The 17,331-nt window shown below is 39.7% G+C and overlaps 1 protein-coding gene across 2 annotated transcripts in view; it reads right to left on the bottom strand.

The window, feature by feature from the left end:
• Nucleotides 1–925: 925 nt before the first annotated feature.
• The window catches only part of OPRK1 (opioid receptor kappa 1), a 39,797-nt gene continuing 23,391 nt past the window's right edge, over nt 926–17,331 (bottom strand). For both annotated transcript variants that reach the window (XM_049853511.1, XM_049853510.1), the window contains exons 3-4: nt 8,778–9,130; nt 926–4,345 (exon numbers count right to left, since the gene is read on the bottom strand). In XM_049853511.1, coding sequence (XP_049709468.1) covers nt 3,813–4,345; nt 8,778–9,130 — 886 coding nt within the window. In that variant the 3' untranslated portion in view covers nt 926–3,812. The remainder of the gene's footprint in view (nt 4,346–8,777; nt 9,131–17,331) is intronic.

The following is a 17,331-nucleotide window of genomic DNA, read 5'->3' as shown; positions in this document are numbered from 1 at the left end:
TAGTCAACTGTGTTAACAATTTCCTTAAAGAGTAACTTCCTAATCACATGTCCACATATTTATACACAGCATCCAAGCCAATGAAAGAATCTTGTTTCAAATGAAAAGCTATTTACTTCCCTTAATTCCTATTTCCTTAGGTCTTTTCAAATTTATTTTGTTCCTCTTTTATTAAACAGGCCAAAGAATCCACCAAGAGTGGAAGTTCATATACACTTGAGCTCCAATCAGTTACAAAATAGAGCTAGTAAAGATAAACAGTAATAAGAAATTTGCTCAGTTGTAAAATGAGACTAGAAGCTGCTTGTGCATTCTTCCCAGTTAGCAAAACGAGTGTCCCTTTTTATTTCCCTTCCTTAGGTTTCTGCTTTGACATACGAAAAAGAAAAATGCTTATTTTGTCAAGAAAGTGGTTTTCAATTGCTTTTTGATTGTTTGTGTTCACGGCAGTGGTGTAGGTTATGTTGTACTGGAAGGGCAATAGATTTCTTGTATTTCTAGGTTAACGAGTTTGATTTCTTTGTACTTCTATTGATAGGGTGGTTTGATTTTGAATTTCATAGTTTTTTGGGTTTTTTCCTAGTGAAAAGAAAAAGTGCTTGATTTTTTTTATAGGGATGGCAGTATACAACATTGATTCTGGGAAACTGTCAGCATTACTGTGAAAACAGGTGAATTTTCCTAAGTTTGGAAATCATTTAAAATCATAGTATAAATTCCATCAGGTTTTGCTCCTTCCCCTTAATCCTCCACAACATTTTCATAGGTGGAATATTAAAGCAACTTTTATAGTTCTGAGAAAAATTTAACAGTGTTGTCACTGAAATGCAGCATCATAGAAGCCATAAAAAATAAATGATTCACCACAATAACTGACTGTTATGACTTTTAACAGATACAATCTTCGTTTTATTTCAAGGCACACAATCATATGTACAATGCATAATTATCATCTGAAAGTTCGAGATATAAACAACACACATTGTGGTACAGAATTGAAACATGAATATACTTTTGTAAAAGAGAAGAAAATTGCCTTAGGACAAGCAGGTTTATGCCCTTTTGGGATTAAAAAAAAAAAAACAACCTGCTGCTGTGGAGTTGATTCCGACTCATAGCGACCCTAGAGAACAGAGTTGAACTGTTCCACAGGGTTTCCAAGGAGCACCTGGTGGCTTTGAACTGCCAACCTTTTGGTTGGCAGCCAAATAGTTAACCACTGTACCACAAGAGCTCCTACAAACATCTATCTATAGATAATAACTATTCACATTTAAAAACCTTTGTTTCTCAGTAATACATCACAGAATTGAACCATATTCTTAAGATTTATGTGAAAATTCCTTGCTTTTTCTCCAAACTATGCATCCTTTTTGTTAGCCTGGAATTTTGGCTTAAACTCTGCATATGGAATGCTTTTAGATTCGTCAGAGGATTCTTAGATGCTAGCAGTGGTTACGCTCTCTTCCTCCCAGCTAGAGGTGTGGTGTTTCACACTCAGTGCTGGCTCCATATTTTTGCTTCATTCCTCCACACTTTTTCTTACCCCTCATTAGGTCCTGTCTTACAGAAGTCGTTACCAAGGTGGAAGGATGGAGCTGATGTCAAAGAGTCGATCCCAAGGTTAGACATGCACAGTTCTGGTCTCAAAGAGACACAGCAGAGAGTCTCCTCCTTGCCGAACATAAAGAGAGGGAGTTGTTTTGCCAATATGTGTGAACTTTAAGTCATATTTTTCCTAACATGATTCACTTTACCATTCCTTTAGCGTAGGGGCCAAAAATGATGGATCCATCTTCTCTCCTCTTTTGGTTTGGGGAAACAGGTGTTAAAAATAACAGAGAAGCTTAGAACACCCCTTGTGGGCATTTTTCTCTTTCTTTTGGCTAGAAACTTAGATTTGAAGAGAGGCAGGATGATTAGGAAAAAAGTTAGACTCCAATAATGGCAATTAATCCCATGAAAGCATATAGGGTGTTAATTTAAAGAGAACACACTACTGTAATTTCATTCTATGATTGTATCTCTGTTATATTTTTGCTCTGCTTAAGAATCCGCTGAGAAGATCTCCTGGGTTTTGTTGTTCCATAAGGGTTTCAACAGGGCTTTTTCCTGGAACTACTCTCTCTATATACAGATATCGCTCCTGTATGTTAGCCTTAAGTCCTCTGTGTTAGGTGGCATGAAAATCTAAAACATGATCACAGTAAAATTCTGAAGCCACATGTAAAACCTTCGATACAAGGTTTTGTTTTCAAAAGAGAGTATATACACTAAAGAGAAAGCACAGTGTGAACAGGACTTATAGATGTAATGATGTCTAGAGCTACACTGGTCCATACATTTGATTTTCCCATTAAATTCCAGAGGGTGAGGCCCTCATAACATACAGGCTTTAAGAAGAGATAAGTGTTATTTCTGAATTATCCCTTTCTTATGATGAGACACATTATAGAAAAAAGCTATTACCTCTGAAACCGTAAGGCTCAGGAGGAAAAAAAAAGAGGGGGTGGATTTATATGTCCCCTGGAAGTTTTAGCAAAATTACCGTAAATGTGCTGCTCATGGTATCATCCCCAGCAGGTGCACTCTCTGCAGAACAAAGTTCAAGGTATGTTCTGGCACCGTGAGTGGCATAATGTCCTCATTCTGCCCACATTTACGAGCAATTTTACTTTCTGCTGAAAGCCACTAAATTATATCCCAAGATATACATAAGCAAAATGCCCTATCCTCTGTGACTAGAGGGAATGTGGTAATAGCTCCATTTTCATAAACAGATGCTGCAACTAGATACTGCCTAGAGTTGCAGCCTGGGAGTGGGTTGAATGCATGAACACGTGAGTTACAGGCACTGGTAAAGCGGTAGATGGTGCTCAGGGCGTCAGTGATGGCACCATGACAGTCTCCCAGGGAACAGCTGATATGCTGGGGAGAGATTTCAACATCAGCTCTAAATAACTGGGGAACATCATTAGCAGGCCCTCAGGAAGTGGCCTGGCTGAAAGGAAGCCCATTCCTTATTTGCAAATATACTATATTTACATATGAAACTAGATATACTTACTGAGATACTCAAACCACTTTGTTACTTGATATTAGGGCATGCGTTACATGAGATTTTTTATGAGAATAACATGCTAAAAAACTCAGTAGTTATCAAAAAAGTAAATCATGTTAGATACCACCTTCAGCATGCTTAAATAGTTTCATCAATATCAAGATAATGTTCTATTACACAGGAACATCAGACACCTAAGGTGTGTGTCCGAGGCACATGTAAGCTGGAATTTTCAACACACAGCCGCGTGGAATGCTAGTCCACAGAGCATAAAGCTGGGCAAGAGTCCAGAAGTGGTTATCACTCTTTTTGAGGTTGTTGCAGTCAATGTTAAGCATCTCAACTGAATGTCCACTGAATTCTGAAACTAACGTTTTCTTTGTTTTTTTTCTAAACAGAGCTTTTGAAACCATATTACATATGAAGGTCACAGCAGAAGGGTGCTGAATTAGAACTAGGTTACTGGGACAAAAAGGTTTGTTTCTTTGTTCGCGTAGGAACTGGGAGTCAGCCTTGCTTTCCTAACCTAGCGAGGGCTTCCACTTGCTTGGTCAATCTTTCGTTTTACTCTCTCTGGCCTTCTGCATCCACTGACCTGAGCTGCTAATGGCTGACTTCAGACCACAGGATTTCTAAAAGTCTGTTAAAAATTCCCTCTCTCATCTCAGACTGCAGTTGTAACCTGAGTTGAGCCTAGATCATTGAACTCTTCTCTTCCTGCAGAACTATAAGAGGACATCTCCACGACTAGTCATACTGGCTTATTTATCCCATCCACATCCTGCATGTAAGCAGGCTCTTGAACCGTATTTCTGACCCGACTAGTGCTCTGGCACTCCATTCTCATCTTAATGGGAAAGCAGAAGTCCCGGAAACACCGCTTGAAGTTCTCATCAAGGAAGGCATAGAGGATGGGGTTCAGGCTGCTATTGGTGTAGCCCAAGGCAATGCAGAAGTAGTAGCTGGAGAGGGCTGCCGTGCTGTGGGAGGTACTCCCCAGAGCCTCCACCAGGATGAAGATGTGAATGGGGGTCCAGCAGACCACAAAGACAGCCACCACCACCAGGACCAGCCTGGTGATCCGGCGGAGATTGCGATCCTTCTCTCGGGAGCCAGAGAGGAGCCGGACGCTCTTCAGGCGCAAGATCATCAGGGTGTAGCAGACAATGATAATGAGGACAGGGATCACAAAGGCAAAGAGGAAGACGCAGATCTTCATGAAAAGGTCCCACCAGGAATAGTCATCATCTGGGAACTGCAAGGAGCACTCGATGATATCCACATCTGAAGGAGGTGACCAACACCAACAAAACCACACACACACACACACACACACAAATCCATTAGTTTTGTTACCATGGCTGCAACATGCTTTAAATGTGAATTTTGACATCTTTGGTTGCAAAGGCCCAATTATGGTGAGATAATATTATTCGAAGCGGTTTGCTAAATTATAAACGAATACCATATTATATTACCATCTTATCTTTGTGTACAAAACAATGAAGCTTGAAAGTCTTCATTTATTGGCAACATGCATGTGCTACAGAATAAATTAGTAAGATTAGTTGGCAATATGAATTATCTAGTGTTGGAAACTTATTTGATATTGATGACTTTCAGGAAGAGCTAGATTGTCCACTTATGGCATGGGCTCTCATTCGGATTTCTACTTTTTAACAACTCTCCTACACCTAAAGCTCTGGCAACAAAAACTAGTATTCATTTGCAATACCTAACTAAGTACTTCAAACCTAGCCGTTCAATTTCACAAAAGCCACGTTGTCTGAAAAAAAATTAAAAATAAAATCATTATACAAATCAATAAAAATGAATATAAAATTTGTATAACTATGGCCCAAGTATTGTGATCTAATGAACTGTGTTCACTGTGATTAAGTGCATTTCTGAAACACGAATAAAACTCTTGAAGGAGAAGGAAAAAAAGAAGGAGAGGAAGAAGAGGAGGAGGAGGAACAGAACTATCATAAGCAGCAGCAGATCACCATCAAGGTGAATAAGTCTGGCACACTTTTCATTTTGACCAACATTAACTAAGTAATGCGGACGTACCGACTCTTTTTGTCTGTTTACTTAGGTAATTGTTCTTTTGTTCTGCTTCTGTTTGCCAGATAGTATTCTCTGTGGAGTGACCTTAACATTAGAAAAAGCAGGAACCCAAGATGAGTAGCTTTAAAAAATTTTTTTTATTGTGCTTTAGGTGAATGTTTACAATGCAAATTAGTTTCTCGTTCAAAGTGTATACACAAATTGTTTTGTGACACCGGTTGCAATCCCTGCAACATGTCAGCACTCTCTCCCTTTCCATTTCCACCCTGGGTGCCCTGTGTTTATTCATCCAGTTTTCTTGTTCCTTCCTGCCTTCTTGTCTTTGCCTTTGGGCAGGTGTTGCACATTTGGTCTCTTATATTTGATTGAACTAAGAAGCTTGTTCCTCATGTGTGTTATTGTTTGTTTTATAGGCCTGTCTAACCTTTTGCAGCCACCGTGTCAGTCCACCTCATTGAGGGTCTTCCTCTTTTTCCCTGGCCCTGTTTTTGCAGATAAGGAAGTGAAGGGACAAAGCAATTTCTCCAAAGTGACACTGCCTGTGAATGGTGAAGTCAGGATTCAACCCTCGGCAGTCTGATTCCAAAGCTGTGCTATCAACCAGACAGAAATACCTTAAACTCTGAACCATTAGCTGAGATGTGTTTGTCCAAGTGGACGTGTTCTAAAACAATGGATGCCTGATTCCTTTCAGTGAGTGTTATGGATTGAATGGTGCCCCCACAAAAAAGATATGTTGAAGTCCTAACCCCTATACCAGTGAATGTGACCTTGTTTGGAAATAGTGTTTTTCATTGAAGATATTATCAGTTGAGTCATACCAGGGTAAGGTAGGTCACAGTACTAATCTCTTCTGAGTAGTGTCTGATAAGAGAGTCACACAAAGGGGGAAGGGAGATGCCAAGCAATGATGGAGGCAGATGCATCAACAAACAACAAAGGAATGCCAAGGATTGCTGGCAGACACTAGAAGGTAGGAGGGAGACATGAGCAGTTCCTCTCTCAGATCCCTCAGAAGGAATCAACAAGGCCAACATCCTAATTTGATGTCCTAGTCTCCGGAACTCTCACATAATACATTTCTGTTCTTTAAGCCACCCACTTTGAGTAGTTTATATGGCAGCCCTAGGAAACTAAGACAGTGAGCATTTCCACAGACATGAGACTATGAGCTACAAAAGCCACTCGCTCTGCTTAGGTGCTAAGATGCTGTAGAATGCTTCTCCTGGTTACCCAGGAATCTAAACATGCAGAGGGGTGCAGCACTCCACAGTGAACGCTCTGGACAGCCCGCGACAACCTTTTATCACATCAACAGAACCTGCTTTAGAAAACAAAAACACACGGGAAGACAGGGGTTCCCTACAACACTACTTCAATCTTCTCCCATTTTCTCCTCTCTTCATTGTACCAATTAATCCTCTGCCAGCAGAGGTTCATCTTTTCTTCCATTGCATCTGCATGCTTTCATCTATAGAAACTCCTTCCGGATAAACGTCACCTGTCTTTATTTTCTCTTTCAAAACCCTAACTGAAGTCCATTTCTTCTAAGCTGTCATTCTTTGATAATGACTAGAGAAATGTAGTGGTTAAGTCCACAACTGTAACATGGAGTAGAAAAAACAGTTCATCATTTCTCCTGGGGAAAATCATCTATCTTCTTTTGTTACTGTGCCCATTCCTTTCACCCTTGTGGTGGACTCACAGCGACTCCTCTTGAATCTGAGTTATTATGCACGAACTCCTTAGCCTCAGAGCAGTTTCTGGCAATTTTATTCCATTTGTTGGAAGCATGAAGAAACCAAATCCTGTGTGTGATTAATCATATTCAATCAAGAATCCTTATCTGATAGAGAAGGCTGGGCACTCCTTAAAAATTACCAGCTATTATAGCTTAACACCTGCTGTGACTATGTTGGAAATTCATTTTACAGTTTCAGAAAAAAAGATTATGTTTCATTAAGAAATGTGTACTACACAAGACAAGCTATGGTTTTAGGGCCTGCCCTTTCCCTATGACCTTGAAAGTCCTTTGCTGCGTGTATTCAATTATGTATACTCTCAGGTATCACAAGCCTCCCCAATAAACTGGAATATTTTAGACTTCTACTGGAACAGTAAATAGCATTCATAAAGTCCAGAGTCATTGCTCTGCTTTCCTCCCCCCAGTGAATTTCTATTAAGATCAAAATTATTTTCACAGCCATACCTGCGAAAGTCTGCCAGTAAAGAAAAACTCCTAGAACAGTAGTTCTTGCCTTGGCTGCACGCTAGAGTCATCTGAGGAGATCTTAAACATCTTTACCTGCAGGCTTGGCCCTGGTCACTCAAATCAGATTCTCCAGGGGTGGAACCCAGACAGCAGTGTTTTTTAAAGTGTCTAGGTGATTCCAATGTGCAGCCAAAGATGAGAACCACTGTCTGAGAAATATAAGGAAAAACATAGATTAACTTAGCTGAGGCAAGAACTGACATGTCCACAATCCCACAGTTTTGTTCAGCTGTAACTACCATCTAGCTGTAAGCACAATTTTAAATGGCCTACAGCCAAATGATGGGACAGTGGTGGTTCACTGGTGGGATTCTTTCCCTCCATGCAGGAGGCCCAGATTCAATTCCCAGCCAATGCACTTCATACGCAGCCACTACTCCTCAGTCACTGGAGGCTTGTGTGTTGCTATGATGCTAAACAGGTTTCAGCAGAACCTCCAGGCTAAGACAGGCTGTGAAGAAAGTCATGACAATCTACTTCCAAAAATAAGTCAGTGAAAACTCTACGGATCACAACAGCCTGATGCTCAACTAATCAGGGGAATGGCCTAAGCCCAGACAGCATTTTGTTACATTGTGCATGGGGTCACCATGCGTTGGGATCCACCTTGGCAGCAGCTAACAACAACAATAACAGCAGCCAAATGAAGCTGTTAAGATAGTGATCTAGAGAATGACCACTGAAGAGAAAGGAAGAAAGAGTTAGCACAGGTCTCTAATGATATAAGGCCCTTATTAGGGAGAAAGAGGGGGTGTGAGAAGGTGTAAACTGGAATCACCAGGCTGTACTTTGCAAATGAATATGCCTGCAGGTTCTCATGTCATCCCCACCTCTCCAGATTCTGAAATGCATTTCAGGAGCAGGAGGTAGATGGGATATCTGTATCCTAGTAACTTCATGATCTCATTCTGTGTTTAGAGGTAGAAAGGAACACAGGATCATGTTATTTCTCAACTTTTATGACTTAGGCATTATATATCTCCTGACTGTTCCTCTAAATGTGTGTCCTGTTGTTATTAATTTTTGTTGAGTCAATTTGACTCACAGTGACCCCAAATCCTTATTCTAAGTAAGGCCTGGTAATCTGCTTCCGAAAGGTCACAGCCTTGAAACCCTATGGAGTGCAGTTCTACTCTGAACACTTGGAGTCACCATGAGTCATGGGTGTCCTGACACATTTCTGTCAAGTCAATTCCAACTCATAGCTTCCAAACAGGAGAGAGTAGAACTGCCCCGTAAGGTTTCCAAGGCTGTAACCCTTACAGAAGCAGACTGCCACATCTTTCTCCCACATGTGCGTGTCCTATTCACTCCAAAATTAGAAGTTTGCCTAAAGTTACATTTTAAAGCATTGAGTAAAAATGACTCTCTTACCTTCCCTGACTTTGGTGCCTCCAAGGACTATCGCAGATATGCCAACAGATGATGACAGGAGCCAGATACAGATGTTGATGATCTTTGCCTTCAAGGGTGTGCGAAAGTCTAACGCCTTGACAGGGTGGCACACGGCGATGTAGCGGTCCACACTCATCATGGTCAAGGTGAAGATGCTTGTGAACATGTTGTAGTAGTCGATGGAAATGACGATCTTGCATAGCACATCCCCAAACGGCCAGGAGTTCATCAGGTAGACTGTGCTCTGGAAGGGCATGGTTGTCGTCACTAAAGCGTCTGCCAGAGCCAGGTTAAAGATGTAAATGTTGGTTGCTGTCTTCATCTTTGTGTATCTACAAGACAAGAAGCAATATCATTTTCCTCCATCTTCCTGTCAAATCCATAAGATGAACAGCCTTTAGACTATTGATTATGCTTGTTCATTCTCACTTATTCTTTATGTATTTATCGAGGATCTAAAATGTAAAAGAAGGTTCCTGGATGGTGCAAAGAGTTTGCACATAACTACTAACTTAAAGGTTGGCCTGGCGATCTGCTTCCATAAAGATTACTGCCAAGAAAACCCTCTGGAGCAGTTTTACTCTGTAACACAAGGGGCCACTATGAGTCAGAATTAACTCAGTGTCAACAGGTTTGGTTTTGGTTTTTAGTATGTAAAAGGATATTGGGAATAGTAGAAAATGGGCATAACCCCTTGATTTTATTTAGCTTATATTCTACTGGTTTTCTTATAAAATATTTTTATTGTTTGTTTTAAACAATCTATAAACTATTTGTCAATTCGACATTTTTTCCCGTACAATTCAGTGGCACCAAAAAGATTAATCATGTTGTGCAACCATCTACAATACCTCATAAAATATTTAAGTAAAAAGATCAAAAGGTAAAGAAAAGAAAATAATGTAGATACAACTGATAATACATATAGGTATTTTCACAAACTTGCATGTGATAGTTTTTATTTGTCACTGCCAATTCATTTTAATTCTATCTAGAATTGATTGATTTAGGCATTTTTTACAATTGTGGTAGAGAAAAACTTGAACTCTGCTTCAAGTTAAAACAGAAAGGTTTACTAAGGGTTTAACAATTTGCAATTGGGGCACTACATAGTAGCCCATTGAAAATGTAACCAGATAGTCTGGGGTGGTTTCGTTATACAAGTATTCCTATGGGGTAAAAACAGGAACCAAACCATAGGGAGGGCATTTAGAGGAAAATCAATGAATATTGTAATAATCACCATCTGATTGGTTACTGGTTATTAAAAGTATAGTTAGTGATTACAGATAGTTTCACAGCATGCTTAGATCATGATCACAAGATGCGGACATGTATTTTCTTTGTCTATCTTGCAAAAATACCTTGTTGGCAACAGCACCCAGACAGCACTCTTTCTGAATATGTGTATTTTGAGGGGTGCAGATGGTCACTTGGTCAAGATCCCTCCAGGCATATGGTTTTGACCACTGAGGAAAAACATGTTTTTCTCAAAAACATAGCTGTTAGTCTAGAAATCCAGATGAAAATTAGATAGCATGGTCAGCATATTATGCCTTTGACTCACTGACTGCACTGAAAGTTGTCTTTCTCTGAGACAAAATACTTTTTATTCGTTCACTTATGTAAAATAAATGTAACACACACTCAACTTCTCAGGATTATTTTGAGAAATCAATTATTATAATTATGATGCCTTTTGACAATGAAAAAATGGTTTTTACAATTCAATAGTTTAAATTACAATTGCTGAAGCAAAATTAGTTTTGCTGACTTTTGCTTACCAGTGTAGCATTAGATTACTGGTCATTTTAAATGCATTACATAGATAAAGCAGGCTGAGTTCTTTTCTTATACACATCATAGCACTAAATGTAGTCTGATACAGTAGAGAAGAAAAACTTCCGACATGGCTTTTCTCCAAACATGAGAGATTTTTAAGGCAAGTAATTTGTTTCATCTTCCAGCTGAGGGGGCAGTAATTTTCAAAGTAGGTTAGAAAGATTGCTTTCAAGATCAAATCATTCTTCCCATCCTAACATGAAGTTTAGTATAACTTCCATTTTCAACTAAAACTGAATTAAAATGATTATTTTGCTTAGAGGCTGCTTCCTCAGACATCTCTAGAGCTTTGAAGGTTCCATACTGTTTTAGTCATCTAGTGCTGCCATAACAGAAATACCATAAGTGGATGGCTTTAACAAAGAGAAATTTATTTTTTCACAGTCTAGTAGGTTACAGGAAACCCTGGTGGCGTAGTGGTTAAGTGCTACAGCTGCTAACCAAAGGGTTGGCAGTTCGAATCCGCCAGGTGCTCCTTGGAAACTCTATGGTGCAGTTCTACTCTGTCCTATAGGGTTGCTATGAGTTGGAATTGACTCGACGGCACTGGGTTTCGTTGGTTTGGTAGTAGGTTACAAGTCGAAATTCAGGAGGTCGGCTCCAGGGGAATGCTTTCTCTCTCTGTCGGCTCTGGAGGAAGGCCCTTGTCCTAAACCTTCCCCTGGTCGAGGAGCTTCTCAAGCACAGGCACCCCGGGTGCAGAGGACATGCTCTGCTCCTGGTACTGCCTTCTTGGTGGTGTGAGGTCTCCAACTCTCTGCTTGCTTCCCTTTCCTTTATCTCTTGAGAGATAAAAGGTGGTACAGGCCTCACCCAACGGAAATTCCCTTTACCTTGGATCAGGGAGGTGACCTGAGTAAGAGTGGTGTTACAATCCCACCCTAATCCTCCTTAACAAAAAATTACAATCACAGGAGAGAGGAGGAGCCAAGAGGGTAGAATAGACAGATGCTTCTGTGGAGCCCTCTTTACAACAAAGACCCCAAAAAACAAGTCAAACGAGTATATTTGTGACAAGCTAGGAGCCCTGAGCATCAAAGGCAAGCTTAGACAACGAACTGAGGGGCAGGGGAAGGAAGAGACTGTTCAGAAGTGGAGAGGAGTTGCCGGACCTGAATCGCGGGGGGCCCTCAGGCACCATTCCCGGAGAGGCAGCGGGCTGGTCCTAGCGTTCAGCTGCAGTTTCCTCAGGGAGAAGGAGCCAGCCACACAGCCCACTCACACCTCCAGAACCTGAGGAGAAGGGCGCTCTCGGCAAAAGCTAAGTACTTGCGTATATTTTACCGCACGCCCCCCCCTCCAGCTTCAGCGGCTGAATCCCCAGGCCTGAAATAGACCCTGGTGAGCACCTGGAGCTGTTCTCCCGGCCTTGGGGAAGGACAAAATTTGCAACTGGGGGGAAAAGATAATTTCCTAGCTCCATTAACTGGGGGAGCTCAGGACAGAAGTGGCTCCTGTCCAGGCATAAACCTTCCATGGACCTTGAGCACCGTTGCCTTCTGCATGGACCTGCCTGGGCCTATTTTGTGAGAATAGGCCCTTGATGGCAAACTCCAACCATTTCAGCTGTGCAGTGGAGAGGTGGGTGTTTGATGTTTGACATTGCTTTGCCTATTAAACAAGGTCCTCACCTGCCCACAACAGGGACCTAAGGACTAGAAGCTCCACTCAGGTCACCCAACCACCCACTACAGGGGTCCAAAGATAACTGGTACCTCCCAGTCCTTACAACCAAAAACTTTGGGTGCCCACGGTCCCTCTGCAGAACCCACCCGCCAGCACGCTCTAGGGAACAGAGATGCGTTTTCCTCAGAGAAACTTGGGGGTCAACTCTCACCCCCCTGCCTTGTTCAGAGCGTGACCCCCTGCTGCAATCAGATACAGGTATATACCCCAATCACTCCTGCCCCTCTAAGACTGTATGACAGAGCCCATACCACACACTTGATATCAGCTACCTGGAAGCCTGAGTCGAATTCATACAAGAAAACTGAATGGACTCCTAGACTGATATACCTGATAACAGCTCTAGCCAGCTGGGGACAGGACACCAAAGCTCCAAAGGTGAAAATAATCAAGCCAGCTCACTCTAGAAACCCATAGGGGTATACCAAAACAAAACAAAGCAAGCAGCTACGACACAGTAAGCAAGCATAAACTAATACAATAACTTATAGATGGCTTGGGGACAACAGTCAATATCAAGTCATATAAAGAAACAGGCCATGATCACCTCAAAAGTCTCTCAAAACAAAGAATTCAGGGATCTTCTAGATGAAAGTGCATTCCTGAAATTACCAGATGCAGAATACAAAAGTTTAATATACAGAACCCTTCAAGACATCAGGAAGGAAATGAGGCGATATGCAGAATAAGCCAAGGAACACACAGATAAAGCAACTGAAGAAATTAGAAAGATTATTCAGGAACATAATGAAAAATTTAATAAGCTGGAAAAATCCATAGACAGAAAGCAATCACAAATTCAGAAGATTAACAATAAAGTTACAGAATGAGATAACTCAATAGAAGGTCAGAGAAGCAGAATTAAGCAAGTAGAAGCTAGAATTTCTAAACTTGAAGATAAATCACTTGGCACTTATATGTTTACAGAAAAATCAGATAAAAGAATTAAAAAAAATGAGGAAACCTTAAGAATCATGTGGGACTCTATCAAGAGAAATAACCTACGAGTGATTGGAGTACCAGAACAGGGAGGGATGACAGAAAATACAGAGAAAATTGTTGAGGATTTGTTGGCAGAAAACTTCCCTGATATTGTGAAAGATGAGAAGATATCTATCCAAGATGTTCATCAAACTCCACATAAGGTAGATCGTAAAAGAAAGTCACCAAGACATATTATTATCAAGCTTGCCAAATCCAAAGATAAAGAGACTATTATAAGAGCAGCGAGGGATAAAAGAAAAGTCACCTACAAGGGAGAGCCAATAAGAATAAGCTCAGACTACTCAGCAGAAACCATGCAGGCAAGAAGGCAAAGGGATGACATATTTCAAAAATTGAAGGAAAAAAATTGCCTGCCAAGAATCATATATCTATCAAAACTGTCTCTTAAATATGAAGGTGAAATTAAGACATTTCCAGAAAAACACAAGTTGAGGGAATTCATAAAAAACAAAACTACAAGAAATACTAAAGGGAGTTCTTTGGTTAGAAAATCAATAATGATATCAGGTATCAACCCAAGACTAGAACACTGGGCAGAGCAACCAGAAGTCAACCCAGACAGGGAAAAAAAAAAAAAAAAAGCCCAATACTGGGTAACGGTGATGTTTTTATATAAAAGAAGACAACATTAAAATAATAAAGAGGGACTAAGAAATGTAATCATACACCATATGGAGAGGAAGATACGGTGATACAAAGAAATAAAATTTAGTTATAAATTTAGAAAAATAGGGGTAAATAACAAGGTAACCACAAAGGAGACAAACTATCCTACTCATCAAAATAAAACACAAGGGAAAAATACAGACTCAGCAGAAACAAAATCAACAACAAATATGAGGAAAGGACAATATATAAAGAAAATCTACTCAGCACATAAAATCAAGTGGGAAAGAAGCTGTCAACACACAAAAAAAGACATCAAAATGATAGCACTAAATTCATACCTATCCATAATTACCCTGAATGTCAAGCGACTAAATGAACCAATAAAGAAACGGAGAGTGGCAGAATGGATTAAAAAACAAAGATCCATCTATATGCTGCCTACAAGAGACACACCTTAGACTTAGAGACACAAACAAACTAAAAATCAAAGGACAGAAAAAATATATCAAGCAAACAACAATCAAAAAAGAGCAGGAGTGGCAATATTAATTTCTGACAAAACTGACTTGAAAGTTAAATCCATCAGAAAGGATAAGGAAGGACACTATGTAATGATTAAAGGGACAATACACCAAGAAGATATAACCATATTAAATATTTATGCACTCAATGAAAGGGCTGCAAGATACATAAAACAAACTCTATCAACATTGAAAAGTGAGATAGACAGCTCCACAATAACAGTAGGAGACTTCAACACAACACTTTCGGTGAAGGACAGGACATCCAGAAGGAAGCTCAATAAAGACACGGAAGATCTAAATGCTACAATCAACCAACTTGACCTCGCAGACATATACAGAACACTCCACCCAACAGCAACCAACTATACTTTCTTTTCTAGTGCACATGGAACATTCTCTAGAATAGGCCACATGTTAGGTCACAAAGCAAGCCTTAGCAGAATCCAAAACATTGAAATATTACAAAGAATCTTCTCTGACCATAAGGCCATAAAAGTGGAAATCAATAACAGGAAAAGCAGGGAAAAGAAATCAAACACTTGGAAACTGAACAACACTCTGCTCAAAAACGACTGGATTATAGAAGACATTAAGGATGGAATAAAGAAACTCATGGAATCCAATGAGGATGAAAACACTTCCTATCAGAACCTTTGGGATACAGCAAAAGCGGTGCTCAGAGGCCAATTTATATCAATAAATGCACACATCCAAAAAGAAGAAAGGGCCAAAATCAAAGAACTATCCTACAACTTGAACAACTAGAAAGAGAGCAACAAAACAAACCCACAGGCACCAGAAGAAAACAAATAATAAAAATTAGAGCAGAACCAAATGAAATAGACAACAGAAAAACAATTGAAGAAATTAACAAGACCAAAAGCTGGTTTTCTGAAAAACTGAACAAAATTGATAAACCATTGGCCAAAATGACAGAAGAAAAGCAGGAGAGGAAGCAAATAACCTGAATAGAAATGAGATGGGTGTTATTACAAGAGACCCGACTGAAATTAAAAGAATCATATCAGATTACTATGAAAAACTATACTCAAACAAATTTTAAAACCTAGAAGAAATGGACGAATTCCTAGAAACACACTACCTACCTAAACTAACACAAACAGAGGTAGAACAAGTAAACAGACCCATAACAAAAGAAGAGATTGAAAAGGTAATCAAAAAACTCCCAACAAAAAAAAGCCCTGGCCCAGATGGCTTCACTGCAGAGTCCTACCAAACTTTCAGAGAAGAGTTAACACCACTGCTACTAAAGGTATTTCAGAGCATAGAAAAGGATGGAACACTACCAAACTCATTCTATGATGCCACCATATCCCTGATACCAAAACCAGGTAAAGACACCACCAGAAGAGAAAACTATAGACCTATATCCCTCATGAATGTAGATGCAAAAATCCTCAACCAAATTCTAGCCAATAGAATTCAACAATATATCAAAAAAATAATTCACCATGACCAAGTGGGATTCATAACAGGTACACAGGGATGGTTCAACATTAGAAAAACAATTAATGTAATCCACCACATAAATAAAACAAAAGACAAGAATCACATGATTTTATCAATTGATGCAGAAAAGACATTTGACAAAGTTCAACACTCATTCATGATAAAAACTCTCAGCAAAATAAGAATAGAAGGAAAATTTCTCAACATAATGAAGGGCATTTATACAAAGCCAACAGCCAACATTACCCTAAATGGAGAGAGCCTGAAAACATTCCCAATGAGATCAGGAACCAGACAAGGATGCCCTTTATCACCAATCTTATTCAACATTGTGCTGGAAGTCCTAGTCAGAGCAATTAGGCTAGATAAAGAATTAAAGGGCATCCAGATTGGCAAGGAAGAAGTAAAAGTATCTCTATTTCCAGATGATATGATCTTATACACAGAAAACCCTAAGGAATCCTCCAGAAAACTGAAACTTATAGAAGAGTTCAGCAGAGTATCAGGATGCAAGATAAACATACAAAAATCAGTTGGATTCCTCTACACCAACAAAAAGAACATCGAAGAGGAAATCACCAAATCAATGCCATTTACAGTAGCCCCCAAGAAGATAAAATACTTAGGAATAAATCTTACCAGAGATGTAAAAGACTTGTACAAAGAAAACTACAGGACACTTCTGCAAGAAACCAAAAGAGACTTAACATAAGTGGAAGAACATACCTTGCTCATGGATAGGAAGACTTAACATATAAAAATATCTATTCTACCAAAAGCGATCTATATATTTAATGCAATTCTGATCCAAATCCCAAGGATATTCTTTAATGAGGAAACAAATCACCAATTTCATATGGAAGGGAAAGAGGCCCCGGATAAATAAGGCATTACTGAAAAAGAAGAACAAAGTGGGAGGCCTTACTTTACCTGATTTTAGAACCTATTATACCACCACAGTAGTCAAAACAGCCTGGTACTGGTACAACAACAGATACATGGACCAATGGAACAGAATTGAGAATCCAGACATAAATCCATCCACATATGAGCAGCTGATATTTGACAAAGGCCCCAAAACAGTTAAATGGGGAAAAGACAGTCTTTTTAACAAATGGTGCTGCCATAACTGGATATCCATCTGCAAAAAAATGAAACAAGACCCATACCTCACACCATGCACAAAAACTAACTCAAAATGGATCAAAGACCTAAATATAACATCTAGAATGATAAAGATCATGGAAGAAAAAATAGGGACAATGTTAGGAGCCCTAATACATGACATCAACAGTATAGAAAACATTATAAAGAATATAGAAGAAAAACTAGATAACTGGGAGCTCCTAAAAATCAAACACTTATGCTCATCCAAAGACTTCACCAAAAGAGAAAAA

Source organism: Elephas maximus, chromosome 15, assembly GCF_024166365.1.
Source record: "Elephas maximus indicus isolate mEleMax1 chromosome 15, mEleMax1 primary haplotype, whole genome shotgun sequence".
Classification (NCBI taxonomy): domain Eukaryota; kingdom Metazoa; phylum Chordata; class Mammalia; order Proboscidea; family Elephantidae; genus Elephas; species Elephas maximus.
The sequence above is the reverse complement of the archived record's forward strand: the minus strand, read 5'-3'. Positions and strand labels throughout refer to the sequence as shown.